This window comes from Buteo buteo, chromosome Z, assembly GCF_964188355.1.
Source record: "Buteo buteo chromosome Z, bButBut1.hap1.1, whole genome shotgun sequence".
In the NCBI taxonomy this organism is placed as follows: domain Eukaryota; kingdom Metazoa; phylum Chordata; class Aves; order Accipitriformes; family Accipitridae; genus Buteo; species Buteo buteo.
The window spans coordinates 79,867,025-79,884,741 of record NC_134204.1 but is presented as its reverse complement, the minus strand read 5'-3'; the positions used below and the strand labels follow the sequence as shown (position 1 = coordinate 79,884,741).

General features: G+C 46.2%; 1 protein-coding gene across 1 annotated transcript; it reads left to right on the top strand.

Annotated features, from left to right (window-relative positions):
• Positions 1 to 117: 117 nt before the first annotated feature.
• On the top strand, positions 118 to 7,034 carry LOC142027159 (uncharacterized). Its single transcript, XM_075020845.1, has 2 exons — positions 118 to 212; positions 5,469 to 7,034. The coding sequence occupies exons 1-2, from the start codon at positions 201 to 203 to the stop codon at positions 7,032 to 7,034; spliced, it is 1,578 nt and encodes a 525-aa protein (XP_074876946.1). The 5' UTR covers positions 118 to 200.
• Positions 7,035 to 17,717: the final 10,683 nt, after the last annotated feature.

Below are 17,717 nucleotides of genomic sequence, written 5' to 3'. Positions count from 1 at the left end.
AACAGGGACCCCGATTACTTCAACAGGGGTCAACCTTGGAAAGACGAGAAGACAGTTACCGGTGCAGCGGGAGCCGGTGTTGGCGACTCCTCCGACGAGGGGCACGACGAGCCCGGGAGGACGGCAGGGAGCCGGGAGCTGCGGGGTAGGAGCGCTCCGTCGTAGAAGTAGGGGACGCGCAGAAGATACGGCTGGCCAGCATGGATAAAGAGGTAGCGTTTTCTCTACTTCAAAGCTTTTTAGAAAAGCGAAAAGTGAACTTTAATCTTAAGCATCTGTCCGGTTTGTGTGCCTATGGTTGCGCAAAGGGATTTTTCAAGTCAGGAGATGATTATTTTGATTGGAACCAGTGGAGGGAATTTGGCAATGAACTTTGGAACGATGTTATCGATGGGAAAAAGGAAGCCAAAGCTCTCCAGGTCCCCTGGCGAGAGACTATTAACACAATCGCCAAATATAAAGAGGAGAGAGCCCTGGCAGTTTCGGTGTCAGCGAAACTTGGTGAAACACGAAGAGTGGCTTCTTCTCAGGTGGAGAATCACCAAACGCAGGCTTTTAATCTGTTAGCTCCGGGACCGCCTGCTGTAGGTTTGCCAGTGAAGGTCGCTAAGACCCCGGCAGAAGTGGAACAGCGAGCACAGGAGGCTGTTGCCGCGCTATCACCCTCTAACCAGGAATCCGACATTGCCTGCGTAGCAGAGTCTACTCCCCCATTACCCTCGGCACCACCTATGTCATTGACACCGAACCCCTTTTTACAAGATATCGCTGTCCAAACCTCTGCACTGCCCTCTTGGAGGGGCTCTGTTTCAACACCGAACCCTTTTGTAGAAGATTACGGTCAGGCGAAGACCCCTCTCAGTCGTTCTGGTAGTAGCTCTAGTGATTTAGATAGTGATGTAAATTCGGTGGAAGAGCTGTCTGATTTGTTTGAGAAGTTGTTTAAGATTTGCCAAAAGAGAGGGGGGAAACCAGAGCCGGTTTTTGCAAAACAACTAAGAGAAAAAGCAAGTTGCAGGCTAAGGGCAAGGTTGCAGGTCAGGAGATACGGGAGGAGAGGGAGCTCAAACTCCCCCGTCCTCGTTGCCAACCATGGCCAAAAATAGCAAAGCAGGCCATGGAAGCGGGTGACGTTGCAACAGCAAATGAACTCTTAAAGGCCATGCCTGTAATATATAAGCAGCATGGGGAGGGGGATGATGCATATACCGCGGGTGAGCACGACCCGTTTGACTGGAAGTTGTTGGTGCAACTGAGGGACACTGTGCGGCAGACGGGTTTACATAGTGAGCCTAGCAAACAGATGCTTCAGTATATCTTTTCTGCGAGTGGTATTATTTTGCAGGAAGATATTAAACAAGTGGTAAGAATGATACTTACCCCATCACAAACCATGCAATATGAAAGTCACCTTCAACGGCTCTGTAACACTGCCGCTACTTTGCCCAGGGCAGAGGGGGATCCGTTAGCTGGGGTAACGGCGGCACAGCTGATAGGGACTGGTACTTATTTTGGGGTACAGGCTCAGCTAGGACTTCCTCCAGCCATTTTACAGGAGGCTATGCGATTGGCGCAGATAGCCCTCAGTGAAGTTAAAGCTGGTAGCGTAACTCCATCGTACTTGTCGGTAAAGCAAAAGCCAAACGAATCATATGCAAGCTTTTGGACAGGTTGCACCAAGCCTTAGACCAGTCAGACCACCCTGAGCATGTAAAGACTACCCTTGGTGAGAAGTTGGCTTTTGAGAATGCGAATGCGCGAACTAGGGATGTTTTGGTCACCCTCCCTCCTCATGCCTCTGTACAAGACATGTTAGAAAGGGCTCTGCGTTTAGAAAGTGCGGGCGCGTTAACGTCAGAAAGGGCATTTCCCTTGGTAGCCCCAGAGCCTTCGCCTGAGCAGGTTGCTGCCAAGGCGTTAAAGGAAGTAGCTGAGAAGCAAAGCCACATTGTGGAACAACAAGCTAAAGTACTAGATAATGTGATGGCCGCCTTGACGCCGCTAGTCCAACAACGTAAGGAAACGAGAGGGCGACAAAGAAGGATAAAGTGTTTTCGCTGCGGACAACAGGGGCATTTTCGAGATCACTGTAGAGCAGCTGCTGTGTTTTGTGACCACTGTAACTCTCGCTCCCACACCACCGTAACTTGTTGGCGTCAGGGAAACTGGAAACAGAGCGCGGCTGGTCCCCACGCGCAGACACAAGTAGCGGCACCAGCCAAATGCAGCCCGCCACCCGAGACAGCCTCGGCTTGGACTTGGCAACAGCAGTAGACAGTATCTTGACAGATTCACGACCTGTTGTTATTGAATCCTCTACCCAGGGGCCCATACTAATTAACGGCAGAGCAGTTGGCGGTTTACTTGTTGGTCGTTCATCATCTGCTGTAAAAGGACTGATAGTTATCCCGGGAGTGATAGACTCTGATTACGTAGGAGTCATCAAAATCATGGTGCAAACTCAGTTCCCACCGATACGAGTTCCTGCAGGGAGTCGTATTGCACAGATCGTTCCCCTTCCACAACTGACCAAAGAAATGACACCACGCCTTACAAATGAAAGGGGGGCTGGTGGCTCTGGGTCCACAGGGCCTGCCGCAATGCTTACTCTGTCCATGGGTATACGACCAGAAGCTACCGTGACGTTATCGAATGGGGCTGATAGTTTTCAGCTCACTATGCTTTTAGATACAGGAGCTGATATCACAATTGTGTCCACCTTGTGCTGGCCTAAAGACTGGCAGACACTTCCCAGCGTGAGAGGGGTAGAAGGAGTTGGTGGAGCAGCTGCAGTGCGCCAATCCTCAGCGCCCATTCGTATCCACCTGGACAATCGACACGCTCAGATCCCCGTTACGGTAATGCCTCTGCCCCAAGGCGTAAATGGACTCCTCGGTCGCGATGCTTTGAGACAACTTGATATGCGACTTACAAATGCCTCGGATTTTTGCTGACGGCCACTGTTCGGTACAATTTTCCGCTGCAGCTCCAGTGGGTCAGTGATACCCCCATCTGGATAGAGCAGTGGCCGTTAACAAAGGAGAAGCTGCAACAGGCACATAACCTTGTACAGGAGCAGTTGGCTGCAGGACATTTAAGGCCATCAACCAGTCCCTGGAATACGCCGATTTTTGTCATTCCTAAAAAGTCAGGGAAATATCGACTGTTACAGGACCTACGCGCCGTCAATGAACAAATGCAGGCAATGGGTGCACTTCAGCCAGGATTACCATCTCCAGCAATGTTACCAGAAGCCTGGCATTTGTTGGTAATTGATCTCAAGGACTGTTTTTTCACCATCGCACTGCACTCGAATGATGCTCCGCGATTTGCTTTTACCTTGCCAGCTATTAACAGGCAAGGTCCTAGCGTGCGGTTTGAGTGGACAGTTCTTCCTCAAGGCATGAAAAACAGCCCCACACTCTGTCAACTGTTTGTCGACCAGGCCCTGCAGCCGCTCCGTGAACAGTGGTTTTCTACACGCATCTATCACTACATGGATGACATTCTTTTCTGTAGACAACAACCCTTCACCGAAAAAGACATTTTAGTCATTTCCAATATGTTAAACCGGCAAGGTCTCCAGATTGCACCAGAGAAAATTCAAAGGGAACCTCCGTATAAGTACTTGGGATGGATCATCACTGAATCTCAAATTCGACCTCAGAAATTGTCTTTACATTTGGACATTAAGACCCTAACAGATGTTCAAAAACTTATGGGGGATCTTCAGTGGTTGAGACCGGTCATTGGCTTCACCAACCCTGATTTAGAACCTCTGCGACCGCTTCTAAAGGGAACTGATCCAGCAGCTTCGGTTGTACTCACCCCTACTCAGGAACGTTTGTTGCGATGTTTGGCATCAATGGTGGCAGAACGTTGGGTCAGTCGATATAATCCCGATTCTGCGGTAGATCTTACCATACTACCTACTGATAATACATTGCTTGGGGCCATTACCCAGGCAATGCACTCTAAGGGGGAGAGCACTCGTGTGCTCGAATGGGTGTTTGTGACCTTGCAGCCCAGAACAACCATCCAACGGAAAATTGAGCTTTTGTCAGAACTGATATGGAAGGGTAGAAAGCGGTGTTTACAGATTCATGGAGAAGAACCCTCTACCATTTATTTGCCCATCCGAAAATTGGATTTAGAACAAATGATTGCTGAAAATGACTGCTTACAACTGGCTCTTTTGAGCGCTGCCACAACATTGAACACAGCGTCGCTGGCCTCTCCTACCTTGAAATGGATGGGTCAGGGACAGTGGATAACACGACCCAAGTACTCAGAACGACCATTGGCAGAGGCAGTGACTGTGTTTACAGATGCAGGCAAAAAATCTAGGTGTGCAGCGATCGTTTGGAACCGGGACGGCCAATGGCAACAGCATATACTTAAGGGAGAGCCTGCTGACTCTTTACAAACGTTAGAATTGCTTGCAGTGGTGTGGGCTACCGTTAGATGGCTCACAATGCCTCTCAATATAGTAACTGATTCTCTCTATGTCGCAGGGATTGTACGCCGCATAGAGACTGCCTTTATTCGTGACATCAAGAATTTACGGCTTTTTGAACTCTTGAGGCGTCTTCGCAGTGCACTTCAACAGAGGAGTGCCGCTTATTGTGTCATTCATATTAGAAGCCATAAATGGGAACAGGGCCTTGGAGAAGGGAATGCGAGGGCAGATCGATTAGTGTCGGTGGTTGCCCCGCGAGTTGAATTTCGGGCGGCTCGCCACTCTCATGAAATGTTTCATCAGAACGCTAAAGGCTTGTGCAAACAGTTTAGAATTTCAGTGAATGATGCCAAGGGCATTGTGCAAACCTGCCCAGAATGTAATCATCATGGGCCAGGTTTGGGTCTTGGTGTCAATCCTAGAGGACTGCAGGCCAACCAGATATGGCAAATGGATGTAACTCATGTGTCAGAGTTTGGGAGACTAAAATATGTACATGTATGCATAGATACGTTTAGTCACATGTTGTGGGCCACGGCACAAGCCGGTGAGAAAGCCATTCATGTCCAGAGGCACCTGACAGTTTGCTTAGCTGTTATGGGGGTTCCACAACAGATAAAGTCTGATAATGGTCCAGCTTATGCTGGAGAAAAGATAAGACGCTTTATGCAAAGATGGGGTATTCACCATGTCAGAGGCATTCCCAATTCTCCAACAGGTCAAGGTATTATAGAGAGGGCACACCAAACTTTAAAACGGTATTTGTTAAAATATTCTCAAATATCAGATGTTCAGGAGAAACTGGCTATGACTCTGTTTACCCTAAATCATTTGTGTATTTTTGGTGAAAGTGATTCCCCACCAGTAGTTCTGCATGCCCCAAAGGAGCAGCTGGACAAAAGAGTTCCAATGTTTGTACACTATCGGGACCCAAAGACTGGACAATGGCAGGGTCCGGCTGAGGTTCAGTATCTTGGAAGGGGTCATATGTGTGTGCTTGCACCTACAGGATCACTATGGGTACCAGCGAGGTGGACGCGCCCTGCGGCCAGCCAGCGAGTTCATCCTGACCGTGACATTGTTAGAGATGTGTCTTCTGACGACGCAGACACGGGCCGTCTACAGGGTGAACGACAGAACCAATATGTGGGTGACTTGGGCTAATCATACTGGCAATTTAGATTTTTGTCTGAGTATGCAGTCAGCCACTAGCCCCTTTAAAACGTGCCTCGTGGGTATACCTGGTGTTGAAGAGTCTGCCTTTGCTGCCTATGCTACTAATAACTGTCACTCTTCTCCCACCGTAGCTAGCTGTACTGCCACGTTAATCCGATCTCTTAACACCACCTTGCCCTGGGATCCACAAGAACTAGAATTGCTGGGTGCTAAAGCGGTGGGGTCAACGTCCAAAGGTCACACTCAGACGTGTGTCACATTCGGTGATAGGTTTAGTGGCAGGAACGGGTTTGAAACCTTTATCGGTGATACTCAGCCTCATGCGCGGGCAGACAAGAGATGGAACGAGTCAGGCTGGACGGAAGTATCGCCAGGGCCCAATTTCAGGCCATGGGATACAGGTTTTTGCGGCACCAATGAGACCACTCTTGACGGCTATAATGTCTCTCTGCCATTAGGTGCCTACGGGGCAGTTGATCTGTATAGCCCACTGCCATCGGTAATCGGGCCCTTATTGTGGAACAACAACACCCCAAAAGCTCTTCCCCCAAATGTGTTTTTGATCTGTGGGGATAGAGCTTGGCAGGGCATCCCAAAAAACGCATATGGTGGACCGTGTTATCTGGGAAAACTTACCCTTTTTGCCCCGCATCAAAGGAATTGGCTGAACTTGACTAAGATAACACATCGTGTTAAACGAGGCGTGCCTTTGGATGATTCCTGTCGTGATGATGTTCAATTGTGGTCTACGACGGCCAACATTTTTGCTACGGCCTTTTTCCCGGGTTTGGCTGCAGCTCAAGCCCTCAAACAGCTGGAACGGTTGACATGCTGGTCGGTTAAACAAGCCAATGTCACCACAGAGGTTTTGTCACAATTGCTGCACGATCAAGACAGTTTGCGTCATGCCTTCTTGCAAGATCGTGCTGCCATTGATTTCTTGTTGTTAGCACATGGTCACGGGTGTGAAGACATTGAAGGAATGTGTTGTTTTAATCTTTCTGACCATAGTGCGTCCATTCACAAAAAGTTGGCTTGGTTGGAGTCTCACACCCAGAGAGTTGTTAAGAATGTGAATCCCTTTGATGAGTGGCTACAATTAGCCTTTAGTGGACTTTCTCCTTGGTTGCTTAGCTTGTTGAAGGACGGCTTACGCTTTGTAGGTATAGTATTGTTAGTATTGATCATTTTGCGCATTGCTTATGCCTGCATTAGGAAAAGTGTAGAACGAGTGACACAAACTAACATTCTGTTGGCCCAAAAACAAAAAGGGGGAATTGTCGGGGAATGGCTTGCAGAAAGGGGTCATTGGGATTATATGCAGCTAGTGGGCCAACAGAATGACACTCGCATGGAGGGAGCTACTGCTAACAGCCTTGACATGACTGGGCCGAACTAGGCCCCAACACAACTGTGGGGGAAGTTCAGCAAGGTCACAGCGTCCTTGAAGAAGAAAAACAACTAAGGCAAAGCCTGCTAGAACCGGTAAAAGGGGAACTCCCTCGCAAACAAGAAGCCACAGTAGGCGTGTTATGCAAATGTGACCTTTTCGCGTTCAACCTATAGCCAGGCTGTGTTTGGAATGTATTAGCGCAGAGACATATATAAAGCTACAAACGGCTCAATAAAGTTGGCACTATGTTTTGATTCATGTTGGATTACTGGTGTCCGCCTTATTTCCTTCTCGTCAGGTTCTGTATGGTAGTGTTTAGCCTTAAGCTCTTCTTCAACGCTGCCAATTATTGTTTGTACATCCAGAAAGTAAACTCTGAGGGAGGTGGAGGGAAGCAGTCTCTTTACAAACGCCTTGTTAGAACCTGGAGCTGCTGGAAGTTGCCTGTGCGCTGTGGCTTTGCAGGGAAAAAGCGGCAGCTGAACAGGGTCATGTCAAAGGTAGGTGAGCTCACGGGCCTATCGCTGACCATGACCAATACCTCACACCTGGGAAAAATGGTAAGTCTGAGGGAGTATGATAGTCTTCCCCTGAATACTCTCCTGGGGGAGAGAACCTGGGGACCTGCTGTTCAGGTTGTCCCAGAGCAAGAGAGACTTTTTTTCAGCTAGCAGTGCCCTAAGGATTTTTCCTCCCAGAGATTTTCCCCAGTCCTTTTTCAGTGCATAGAATTTTAGTAGCCACAGCATCCTGTAGGAGCTGCCAACTCCTTCCATTCAGTGCCTCCAAGACTAGAAGAGGCGGCTCAGTCCTACTTTTCTCTACACGTCTCATGGTTATAGGCTTCCCATTCAACATGCAACTTCCCTCTTCCAGAGTGAAAATTCGTGTCTGCTGGCTTTTTCAGGGTAGCCTGTGTGTCCTGATGTTTGTTTACTTTAAGGTCTGCGTGAACAATTAAATTTATACACGGGTCACTTGCAGATTTTACACAGCCGAAACAAAGGAGGAGGATGCGGTTTTAGCAGTGTGAACGCAGTGACTGGAATATAAATACAGTATTAGTGGTGGTGTGGTATGGTGTATATGGTCTTTGGCAGCCCAAATGTAATACTGGTTCAGTTGCAGCATCTTTTGTGCGTAAACAAGACTTAGGAGGAGCAGGAGGAGCTGCTTCCTCTTTTCCCCTTGCATGCCGTGGTGGTCTGTACGCTTTCCATGCACTTCAGCCCTTACCCTAAGGTTCGTTCACATGAAGGCGTTTCTACTGTTTTTTCTGCAACTTCTTGTCTGGGGTTTTGTGGAGGTGAAAGCAAGCAAGCATGAGATTTAACGAGTGACAGTGCTGCAGTTTAGTAAGTTGAAAATAGTGGATACAGGTACGTTTTCTTGCGAGCGTGTCTTGAGCTATCCAGCTTGAGGACGAAATCAAGTTTTATCCACTGGCTCTGAAGAACGGGGTAGGGAGGTATCACTGAAAACAATTGCTAGAATGTAGAGCTAAATCAGGCATGCACCTAAATTTACACAGTTTGGGGTAGTGGAGGTGAACAACATAATATCTGCATTGAAATGTGTTGCATGTCATTTAGAAAAGAAAAGAGAAAATAAAAGAAAAGAAAAAAGAAAAGAAAAGAAAAGAAGAGAAAAGAAAAGAAAAGAGAAGAAAAGAAAAGAAAAGAAGAGAAAAGAAAGTCTTTCCAGAGAGGTGTCAACAATTGTTACAATACATGTAAATTTCTTCATGAATGTTTTTATGGGCTGCGCTCTTGGAATTTACGCTAACTGATGCGTAGGATCTGTACAAATTCTAGTCCCTGAGTCTTGTATATGGCGAACATCAATCTCTTGCTACTCATGGAAGGCTTAATTTCTAAGCGTGTATTAGATGGCAGGATGTTCTTAAAGAAAATTTAAAAAGTCACTATGAGACAATGGAAAATATATTGTACAGCCGATGAAAGCATGTAATAATTTTAACTGTGCAACAGGTAAAACGTATGAGTTCATCCGGATTTTGGAGTTCACAGCTACACGTGCAGATGGTCAGGTGTGTAAAGGTATCTGCTTTGGCAACATCCGTTTTGAGGACACGATGTTCTTAGCATGGGTGATTACAGGTTTTGTAACAAAGAAAATGTTATCTAATAAAATCCTGATTTAAGGTTAGGATTTTTAAATTATGATATTGCACAACCAATACAGAAAATGGAATTAACTGAAACCCCTTTGTTCTCTTCTACGTGTGTTATTTTTGTTTTGTTGTTGCTATTGCTTTTAGTAGGAACCTTAAAAAATGCCTTCAAGAATAGCCTTGTGTTGAGCGTCTTGGCTGTAATAGTCAAGCAATCAAATCTGGTTGTGAGGCATGGACTTTCCTTTTTGTTTCACCCAAGGAGCATTAGAATTAGTCACACTGCAATCAAAATGGATTTCTTTCACCAAACAGAAACCACGGAGTTAAGAAATATCTTTATATTGCAATTTTCAACACAAAGAATTGTAAACCACTTTTTATCTGCTATATGGGAGAAAAATCAGTGACTTTTGAAGTGCGACGTAGCAATTTGTATGACAACAACCACAGAACAACTCAGAGGTTTAAAAGGTTTAACTGAAGTTAGGGCAGGATTCAACTATGTGAGTTATAGTTCTGAAAAGCGAAAAAAAGCCCACCCCCAAACCAAACCAAACCCGAACCAGCACAGCCCTTAATTTTTATACCAAAAATGAATACTGAAATCCTTTTTTATATATATCTATTTTAATTTGGGGTTTTATTTTTAACAGCCCCCCCACCCCACCCCACCCCTCCGGCTTTTTTTAGACTGTAGTATCTTGTGGGTAGAAAATTCCTTCTGTTCTTTGTGTGAATACGCCTAACCGAAGGGAAGCACACCTTCCTTTTTTTTGGAAATGAGGTGTCTGGGGTTTGGCGGGCTTTCGGCAGCGGGGGAGGGGGCCGCAGGGCCGGCTCCTGAGAGAAGCTGCCAGAAGCCTCCCCGGCTCCGAGTCGGGCCCGCCGCTGGCCAAGGCCGAGCCCGTCAGCGATGGCGGGAGCCCTCTGGGAGAACAGGTTGAAGAAGGGGAACCTGCAGCGGGGGAGGAGAGCGGGATGTGAGAGAAAGCCCTGTGCAGGCAGCACGGTCAGCGAGGAAGGAGGGGAGGGGAGGAGGTGCGCCGGAGGAGGTGGATGCCCCCGCAGCCCGTGGTGAGGCGGCAGGCTGTCCCCCCCCAGCCCACGGAGGGGAGCGGGGCAGCAGATGCCCGCCCGCAGCCCGGGGAGAGAGGGACGGATGCCCCCAAGATGGCGGCGGCTCCAGAGGAAAGCCGGCGCAGGGGGACGGATGCCCCCAAGATGGCGGCGGCTCCAGAGGGAAGCCTGGGACTGAAGATGGGTCGGCGGCAAGGACCCCCGCCAGGGAAGTTTGTGAGGAACTGCGGCCCGCGGAAAGGACTCTTCTGTGCCGCAGAAGCTGAGGGAGAACTGTGTCCTGTGGGAAGAACCCCACGCTGGAGCAGGGGAAGAGCAGAGCGAGGAGGAGGAGGAAGGAGCGGCAGAGACAACGGCTGGCGAGCCGCCTGTCAGCCTGTCAACCGCCGTTGCCCTGCGCCGCCGGCGGGAGGAGGTAGAGAGAAGCGGGAGTGGGGTTGAGGCGGGAAGGAGGGAGGGGTGGGGGGAAGGTGTCCCCAGGTTTGGTTTTACTTCTCAGGAGCCTTCTTTTGATCTGACTGGTAGTAAGGCGAGCGGATCGTGTTTCTCCCCCAGGTTGAGCCTGTCTTCTGCCCGTGAAGGGAAGCTTCTGAACTGCTAGGAGTATCTCGTTCTATGAAGCTCTTAAAAGCCTTATTTTTCCAGCTACTTCTGGAATGCTTCTAATGAACATGAAAATTGTTTCTCAGGCATAGTCTCAAAAAATGAGAAGATGTGTTTAAATTGAATTGCATGGTCAGGAGATGAACATTTTCCTTGGGCTAGCAGCCTGCAAGGAAATAACTGTCAGCTAGATGATAAAGAAAATACCCTTTTTCCAGGAGTGGATTTTATTTTGTGTTATGTGGAACGCTGTCTCTCTGTGAAAAATAGAAAAGGGAATCTGACTGCCTAATTAAGATTTCAAATAAAGATCTGTTAACGCGATAAGGGAGCAGTCGTTGATGTGGATGTTGCAAATTAATCCCCTTCAGTGGAAAAAAAAAACCTAAACAGGTTTGCTGATTCCATTCATGATAGGTATACTGGATTGTTTCTAAAATACTATGCTGTCTGCCATCTTTCAAAGAATACTGTCCTCTTTTTTCACGGAAAGGAATCAATAGAGATTGATTCTCTATTGGCTGTCCCTCCAGCCTTAAACTGGATTTTGCCTTCATGCTAGCAGGAAGATCAGGTATTTCAGTCCGTTAAGCCCAGAGTCTTTATATGGGAACAGGAATTCACTGGTTTGGGAAAAAAAAAAAAACCCCAAAGATGAAAGGGAATTAAATTAAAGCTAAAATGTCCCCAAATGACAATGTAGCATTTTCTTGAGCTCTTCATTTGTTTCCTAGTTCTTTGTGCTCGTTAGCTGGTTACATGTTCTTTTGCTCTCAACAGGCTCGATAATCTTTTGCTTCTCTGCACACAAGCTTCTCGTTGTGTCTTACTGATAAAGGCTGCTCTCTTCTTCTCATTAGCATTTATTTCTGTTCTTTTAGCAGACTGTTCTATTATTTCCTTATTACCTATAAGGCAATTTTCTATACTGCAGTGTCCTTTGGCGATCACAGATGCTCTGACTGAATCTAACTATTTCAGAGCATTGCAGAGGATGTGTCGTTTTGGAGCACTTTTCCGTGGACAGACAGCGGTGTTCTTACCGTGGGTCTTCACAAAGGAAAGGAGAGCTCAGAAGTCAGTGTTAATCTCCCGTGTGATGATACGGATCAAATAAAGGAAAACACAGTGGACAGCTGTGGCTATGCTGCAAAACGTGTTTTTCTAAGAGCAAAGAAATTGGAAGGTAAAGGACAAAGAAATTGGAGGAAAACACTGGGAATGGCCAAACATGTAACGGGAGGCTATGACATATGGTGGCATATCAGTTCAGAGTTTTTGTGGCAGACGACTCTAGACTCATACACTGGTGCTGTCCTTAACCTAATTACTCTGTGCACTTGGCTTTGGCCCGCATGGGAAAGCTGAAGCGACCGTAGCGAGTACTGCATAGCGGAGACGCGATAGCAGGGTGCATGGACCAGAGCAGAGGCCAGTGCGTGGGGAGGAAGGGAGCGGAGGCAGCGGCACGTGGTGTGCCAGAGCTCTGATACCGTTCAGGGAAATCTGTTATCTGAGTGTTCTTGGTCTGACTAGCATGCCGTTAGCTCACGATACTGGTACCGTGTCTCTGTTGGGTTTTTCTGCCTGGTCTGGGATAGGAGCAAGTTGTCACGAGCGCAGAAAATGCAGGAAAGCAGTGCAAATTTTGGAGGAGGTTAAATCCAGGTTTGGGGAAGATGGTAGGCCAAAATGTTGCTGTGTGGTAAAATGAAGATTTTCAGACTTTTTTTTTAATGTGGTACCCATGGCAAGGTTTCAGATGCCACAGGTGTCAAGCATGGGTTACGAGTATCCCTAAAAGGAGCACCAGTATCTCTCCCTGTGCTAGCTGGAGGTGGCTGGTGTGACACACGTGCCACAGTTTGGAAATGCAGCAAGCGGGATGTTAGAGCCAGGCATTAACTGTTTTTCAAAGCTTGGCGTAACTTTGCAGATGCAATAATCCTTTTCAAATCCATCTTTTTTTAAAGAAGTATTCTTCTGTGAGTAAGAGCTGAAGCCTCTTATAAACAGCTTTGAAACTTCCACATTGTCTGCCACAGCTTGCCCTGAAGCCCCAGTTCATCAGACGGAGAGTGTATTTCTCGCAGGTTCTTCAGGAGATGATACTATTTTAACTATTGCCATCTCAAGTCTTACTTCCAAGGTGTCTCTCAGTTTATGATCAAGTCGATGAATTCCAGGCAAAAAGGATGTTCCGGTTACACTGCCGTTGAAATATAACTTAAGCTATATTTTATTATCTTCTGTGATCCGCTAGTAACGATCGAGGAGAATTAGTTGCGGCATTTAAGCACCTTTACAAATTTAGCCTGAGACTTTTGCCCTTTATGAATCTTTTCCTTGAGTTGTTTGCATAGACATCCTGTGGGTGTACAGACTTAATTCTTTCTACAGAGAGAATAACATACTGCTAATCCTCCAGAAACAGTTCTTTAGCTTTTTTCAAAACTAAGGAATAACAGTAGAAGGTTTGAAATGGAGCTTTTATTCAAGAAGACAGCAATAATCTGGAAGTAAATGGTCCGGAGCCTTGGTTGCCTCCACGTGGACAGACCAAAGAAAGGTGGCTGCTCTCTGCCTTGGCTGGAGAGTTGTTTCCCTGAAGCACTGCACCTCTGTCCTGCTTCCAGCTTTCTTCACCTGCCATTCATTCATATGTGCCAGTCCCAGAGGGACGATGTGTGTTGCAGCAGGGGCCAGCTGGGACACAGCAAGGAGACCCTGAGCTGGGGCCGGACGCTGCTTGGGAAGCAGACGCAGGCTTCTGGTCTTCCAGAAACCTGTTCCACAAGTGAAGAATTGGAGAAACATCAATATGGCATTACCATCTTTTTCCATGGGATTTCTTTCCTCTCCTCAGAGTCCTGCAGTGTGGCTACCTCTTCGTGGTAAACACCCGAGGCCATCATCCTGTGGTGAGGGTCATTTTGTGCCTGTAGAGCTTGAAGGTGGGATGGGTCATGAAGAGATCCAGCTTCAGCTTACAATGTCTGCTCAAATCAAAGGCAAAATTCCCGGTACTTCAGCAGTGGAGGACTGCACCTGTAGTAGGTGGTTTTACAACGTAGCCGCTCTCTTGGACAAAGCTAAGCATACACAGAGGTGTCCACAGGTCCCCAGCATTAAATTTAAAAAAGCACATATAGAATTTCAGGAGTAATTTTCGGTTCCATTTCTCTTCCTTATTTTTTCCCACAGGTTCACATGTGGACTTTTCGTACTCTTTTTTTGGTATGCTAAAGCTGCAGCACCATTCCCAGTTGTTTTGTTTGTGCTACTGAGAATTACTTCAACAATTTTCTTAAACAGATCTGTCTGGAAGGGTTGTTTTTTTATTTTTTTTTTACAGTCTTTTTCTTTAATAAGTACATTTTTGCACTAGCATACTTAAATGACGGTAATAACAGAGCACTTGTAATAAAACGGCGTTCTTTTATAAATTCCCATTTCCCCTTCTGAATACTTTGAACATCTGTTTGGGGTTTTATTTCTTTGGTTTCCATTCTCTGTCATCCTGTTAAGGAATAAAGCATCTACCAGATTTACTTGCATCTGAAAAGTGAGCAAGACGGTGTGGTCTCATTGACTTAACAGGACCAGAAGCCAGTGTCTGCTGCTTTCTTCTCCTCGCTTTTCAGCCGAATCACTGGACAAAATTTGCCAGTCTTTGAGTTGTACTCACCATCCAACTATTCCCGTGAATGGTAATGATACTTGGGGTGCTGGGCACATTTGAAAACTATGATTTTCTGTTTAACGTGTGTTTAAATGAAGTCACACCATTCATTGCTTTACACCGGTGATGGGACGGGTAGGTTGTGCTTGCAGCAGGTTTTAAGCTGGATTGCTTGTGACTCTCTCCTGTATACAGTTATCCCCCCATCTTTCTTTCCTGCTTTCTGAAATGGTGGGGTTTTCTTCTATTATTTTTATGGTGTTCTGCCCCATGTTATTTTAGAGGGATTCTGATATGTTTGCAGAGAGCTCCCTTCCTCTCCAGATACCTAATCCAGATGCCACTTTTGGCTTGGACATGTCCTCTAGCTTTTCATATTGTCTCATCAGAGCGGCCATGGGATGGGTTGAATTACGTTGGCTTGGTGCTGGTGTCAGTCTCTGCAAGCTGCACTTACAACCACGTGAACTCCTTGCACGCACGGAAAACCTGTGTGTCGCCAGTAAGTAGGCATAACCCAGGTGTTATCTCCCTTTTCAATCGGATTAAAAACAAGGTATTGATGACTTGCCTTAAAGAAAGACCTGTGTGAACTGACTCCACTTACGTGAAGTTCATTTTGTACTATTAGTGTTCTCCGTATTTTTAAGACTTTTGTAGCTGTAATTTTATTACACGGGTAGCCTTGCAGAAATTCCAAAGCAGTACAGGCTCCCGTTTAAAACTATTGGATCTGAATTCCCCATACCTCGTTGCTCCTGCTGTCTCACTCCCTTACTTACATTGAATAGTATTCGCTTCCCAAGAAGTACTTTTGGAATAATCTAACAGTACACTAAAAAGGGTTGTAGAAATAGTTACAAGAACTGATTTTTCAGATCCCAAACCCATAGTCTTTACTCTCCAGAATATTGATTCAGTGGTATTTTCCATCATTCTGCTTAGCCGAGTGGTGCTGAGGAGCAGAGACTGTGGGATTCGTTTCCTATGCTCTCCTGGGCTCAAACTCACAGGGTTTGGTAAGGGGTAGAAGAAGGAAGGAATGTCGAAGGAAGTTGGAGCGGAAGCAGAACATAGTGTACAGAACCAAGGTGATGCATCCAGAGTAACCCAAATATGTAGCAAGCACTATGTCTTGTGAGTCCCAGTCCAAAACTTCAGCTAGAAAATTAATCTTTGCATTTTCAGTGGAGCCGTAGAGACAGAGAAATTGTGATAAATAAGTTTTTGATCTGTTTTCATTACCCTCAAAGTCATCTTGGAATTTATATCAATGTTGCAGCGTATATGAATGAGATTAATGCAGTTGTAACAAAAAAGGGGGGAAAAGTTGGGGGGGGCGGGGTGTTTTGTTGTTTTTTTTTAACATGGGCTTGGTAAAACAAGTATTTTTGTTCAAGAACTTAAAAGAGATTAGAAACCCAGTGTCTTTGGGATGATGGAAGTGTGGGAATGGAGCTGCTTTTCCATCCAGAGCTGTTAAGAGGTTGCTTTTACCTGGCAGCGTGCCTTTGAGCATTTGCATAAGGCTTTGATCTAGGTGTCTGAATAGGACACAAGGGACAGTGTGCCAGGACATTATCATTAAGTGTTCTGTATTTGTTCTCTCAGCTGCTTCCTTTGCATTGTAAAGGGCTGTTGTTTTTACAATTCCCAGCCCCCAGGCAGACACCGGCAGAGGTGAATCCTGCCTGCAAGTACCACTGAGCAAAGGTTTCTAAGAGCAAAACCAAGTATTTATTCACTACTTTCTATAAAACTGCATTTGCCCACTTCTTTTGCAAAACAGTTTCCTTATGCTGCCAACTCCACCAAATAAAAATGTTCCCTTTGAAATTCACCTCGTACCTTTCTCTCGAAGATTTAATTGGATAAAATGGTATCAAGAGGTCTGCACCGATCCCAGGATATGATGACAATTTTAAGTAGGGAGCTATTGTGGAAGTTTTCCTTTGGCAGCTTCCCTGAGCTCCCTGCAGGCTCTATCCCCCAGCATCTAGCGGTCTATAGACAGAAATCCGTGTTCCTTGAGAAAGTAAAAGGTAGTAGCAAATTACAGGACCACGTGCCAAGTCACAGAATTCACCATCAGTTACATTGGTGCCTCCACTTCTGAGTGCTGGGAGGCGTGTGGAGGTCTTGGTAACAAACGTGAGGCTGTTTCAAAGAGATTACTCAGAATAAAAAAGATTCAGCAGCAGAATACTTCCAAGGACAATATTTATCTACCTGATACAAGAAGTGAGATGTCCGAAATCGACACAGCAAATGATGACAAATTGAGACTCATGAGATGAGATGAGTAATGAAGTTAGTAGATTTCCTCCATTCGCTTGCCTGTTGAGGAAGGCCACACCTAAGTGAAAAATAAACTGCCAGGCTGCAGTAATGTAAAAATGTGAATGCCTGTGCCAGGGATGTGTGTCGCCTTATGCCAGATTAGATGTATGAGCAATAAGTAGGGCAGGGGCAGATGAACAGACCAGGCAGAGAAAGCAGCTCTAGATTTCCTTTTTTGACGTGGTAAAAAAAAAAAGTTGGAAGGCACATATTGCATATGATAGCAGGGAAAATTATATCGTAATACAAACAGACATGCACTGCAAAAGAGAAATCTAGCCACAGATAATGAAGTCAGTCATCTAGTTACCTTTTTTTTTCCTTTCATTTTTGGATGACACTTCTATGCAGTATTTTGACCTTGGAAGAAAAAAAAAAAGAAATTGGAGTAGAGCTGAAGGGAAAAGTTGATTCTGATGTTCTGACAAGGGGGCTTTCCAAAGCCCTTAGCAGTCACGCAAGCATCCTTCTGAGGACAGCAGTGGTGGATGCTGCCTGCCCGTGAGTTATCTGTGGTGAGCAGGAGTTTGAGGATTAATCAGAAGAGTAATGTGCTGCGAAGGAGAGAGCTCTGGAAGAAAATGGCCCGTGAAAGAGAGAAGGAGAACAAACAGGAAACAATGGGAAACATGTGGGGCAGGTTGTACGCAGTTACTTTCTACCCTCAGGTCTGTGTTTTTATAAAAGCTGAAATGCTTTTGCTTCTTGGCAAAGAATGTGTGGAGAGGGCAAAAGCCTTTGCTTGGCTGCAGGTTGAGAAAATTGCCTGTGAAGGTAGTTCTAAGTATTTTAGCCGTTACTGGCCGAGCGGGTAAAGGGGAGTCCTGTGGCAAGGCTACAGCAGGAGGCA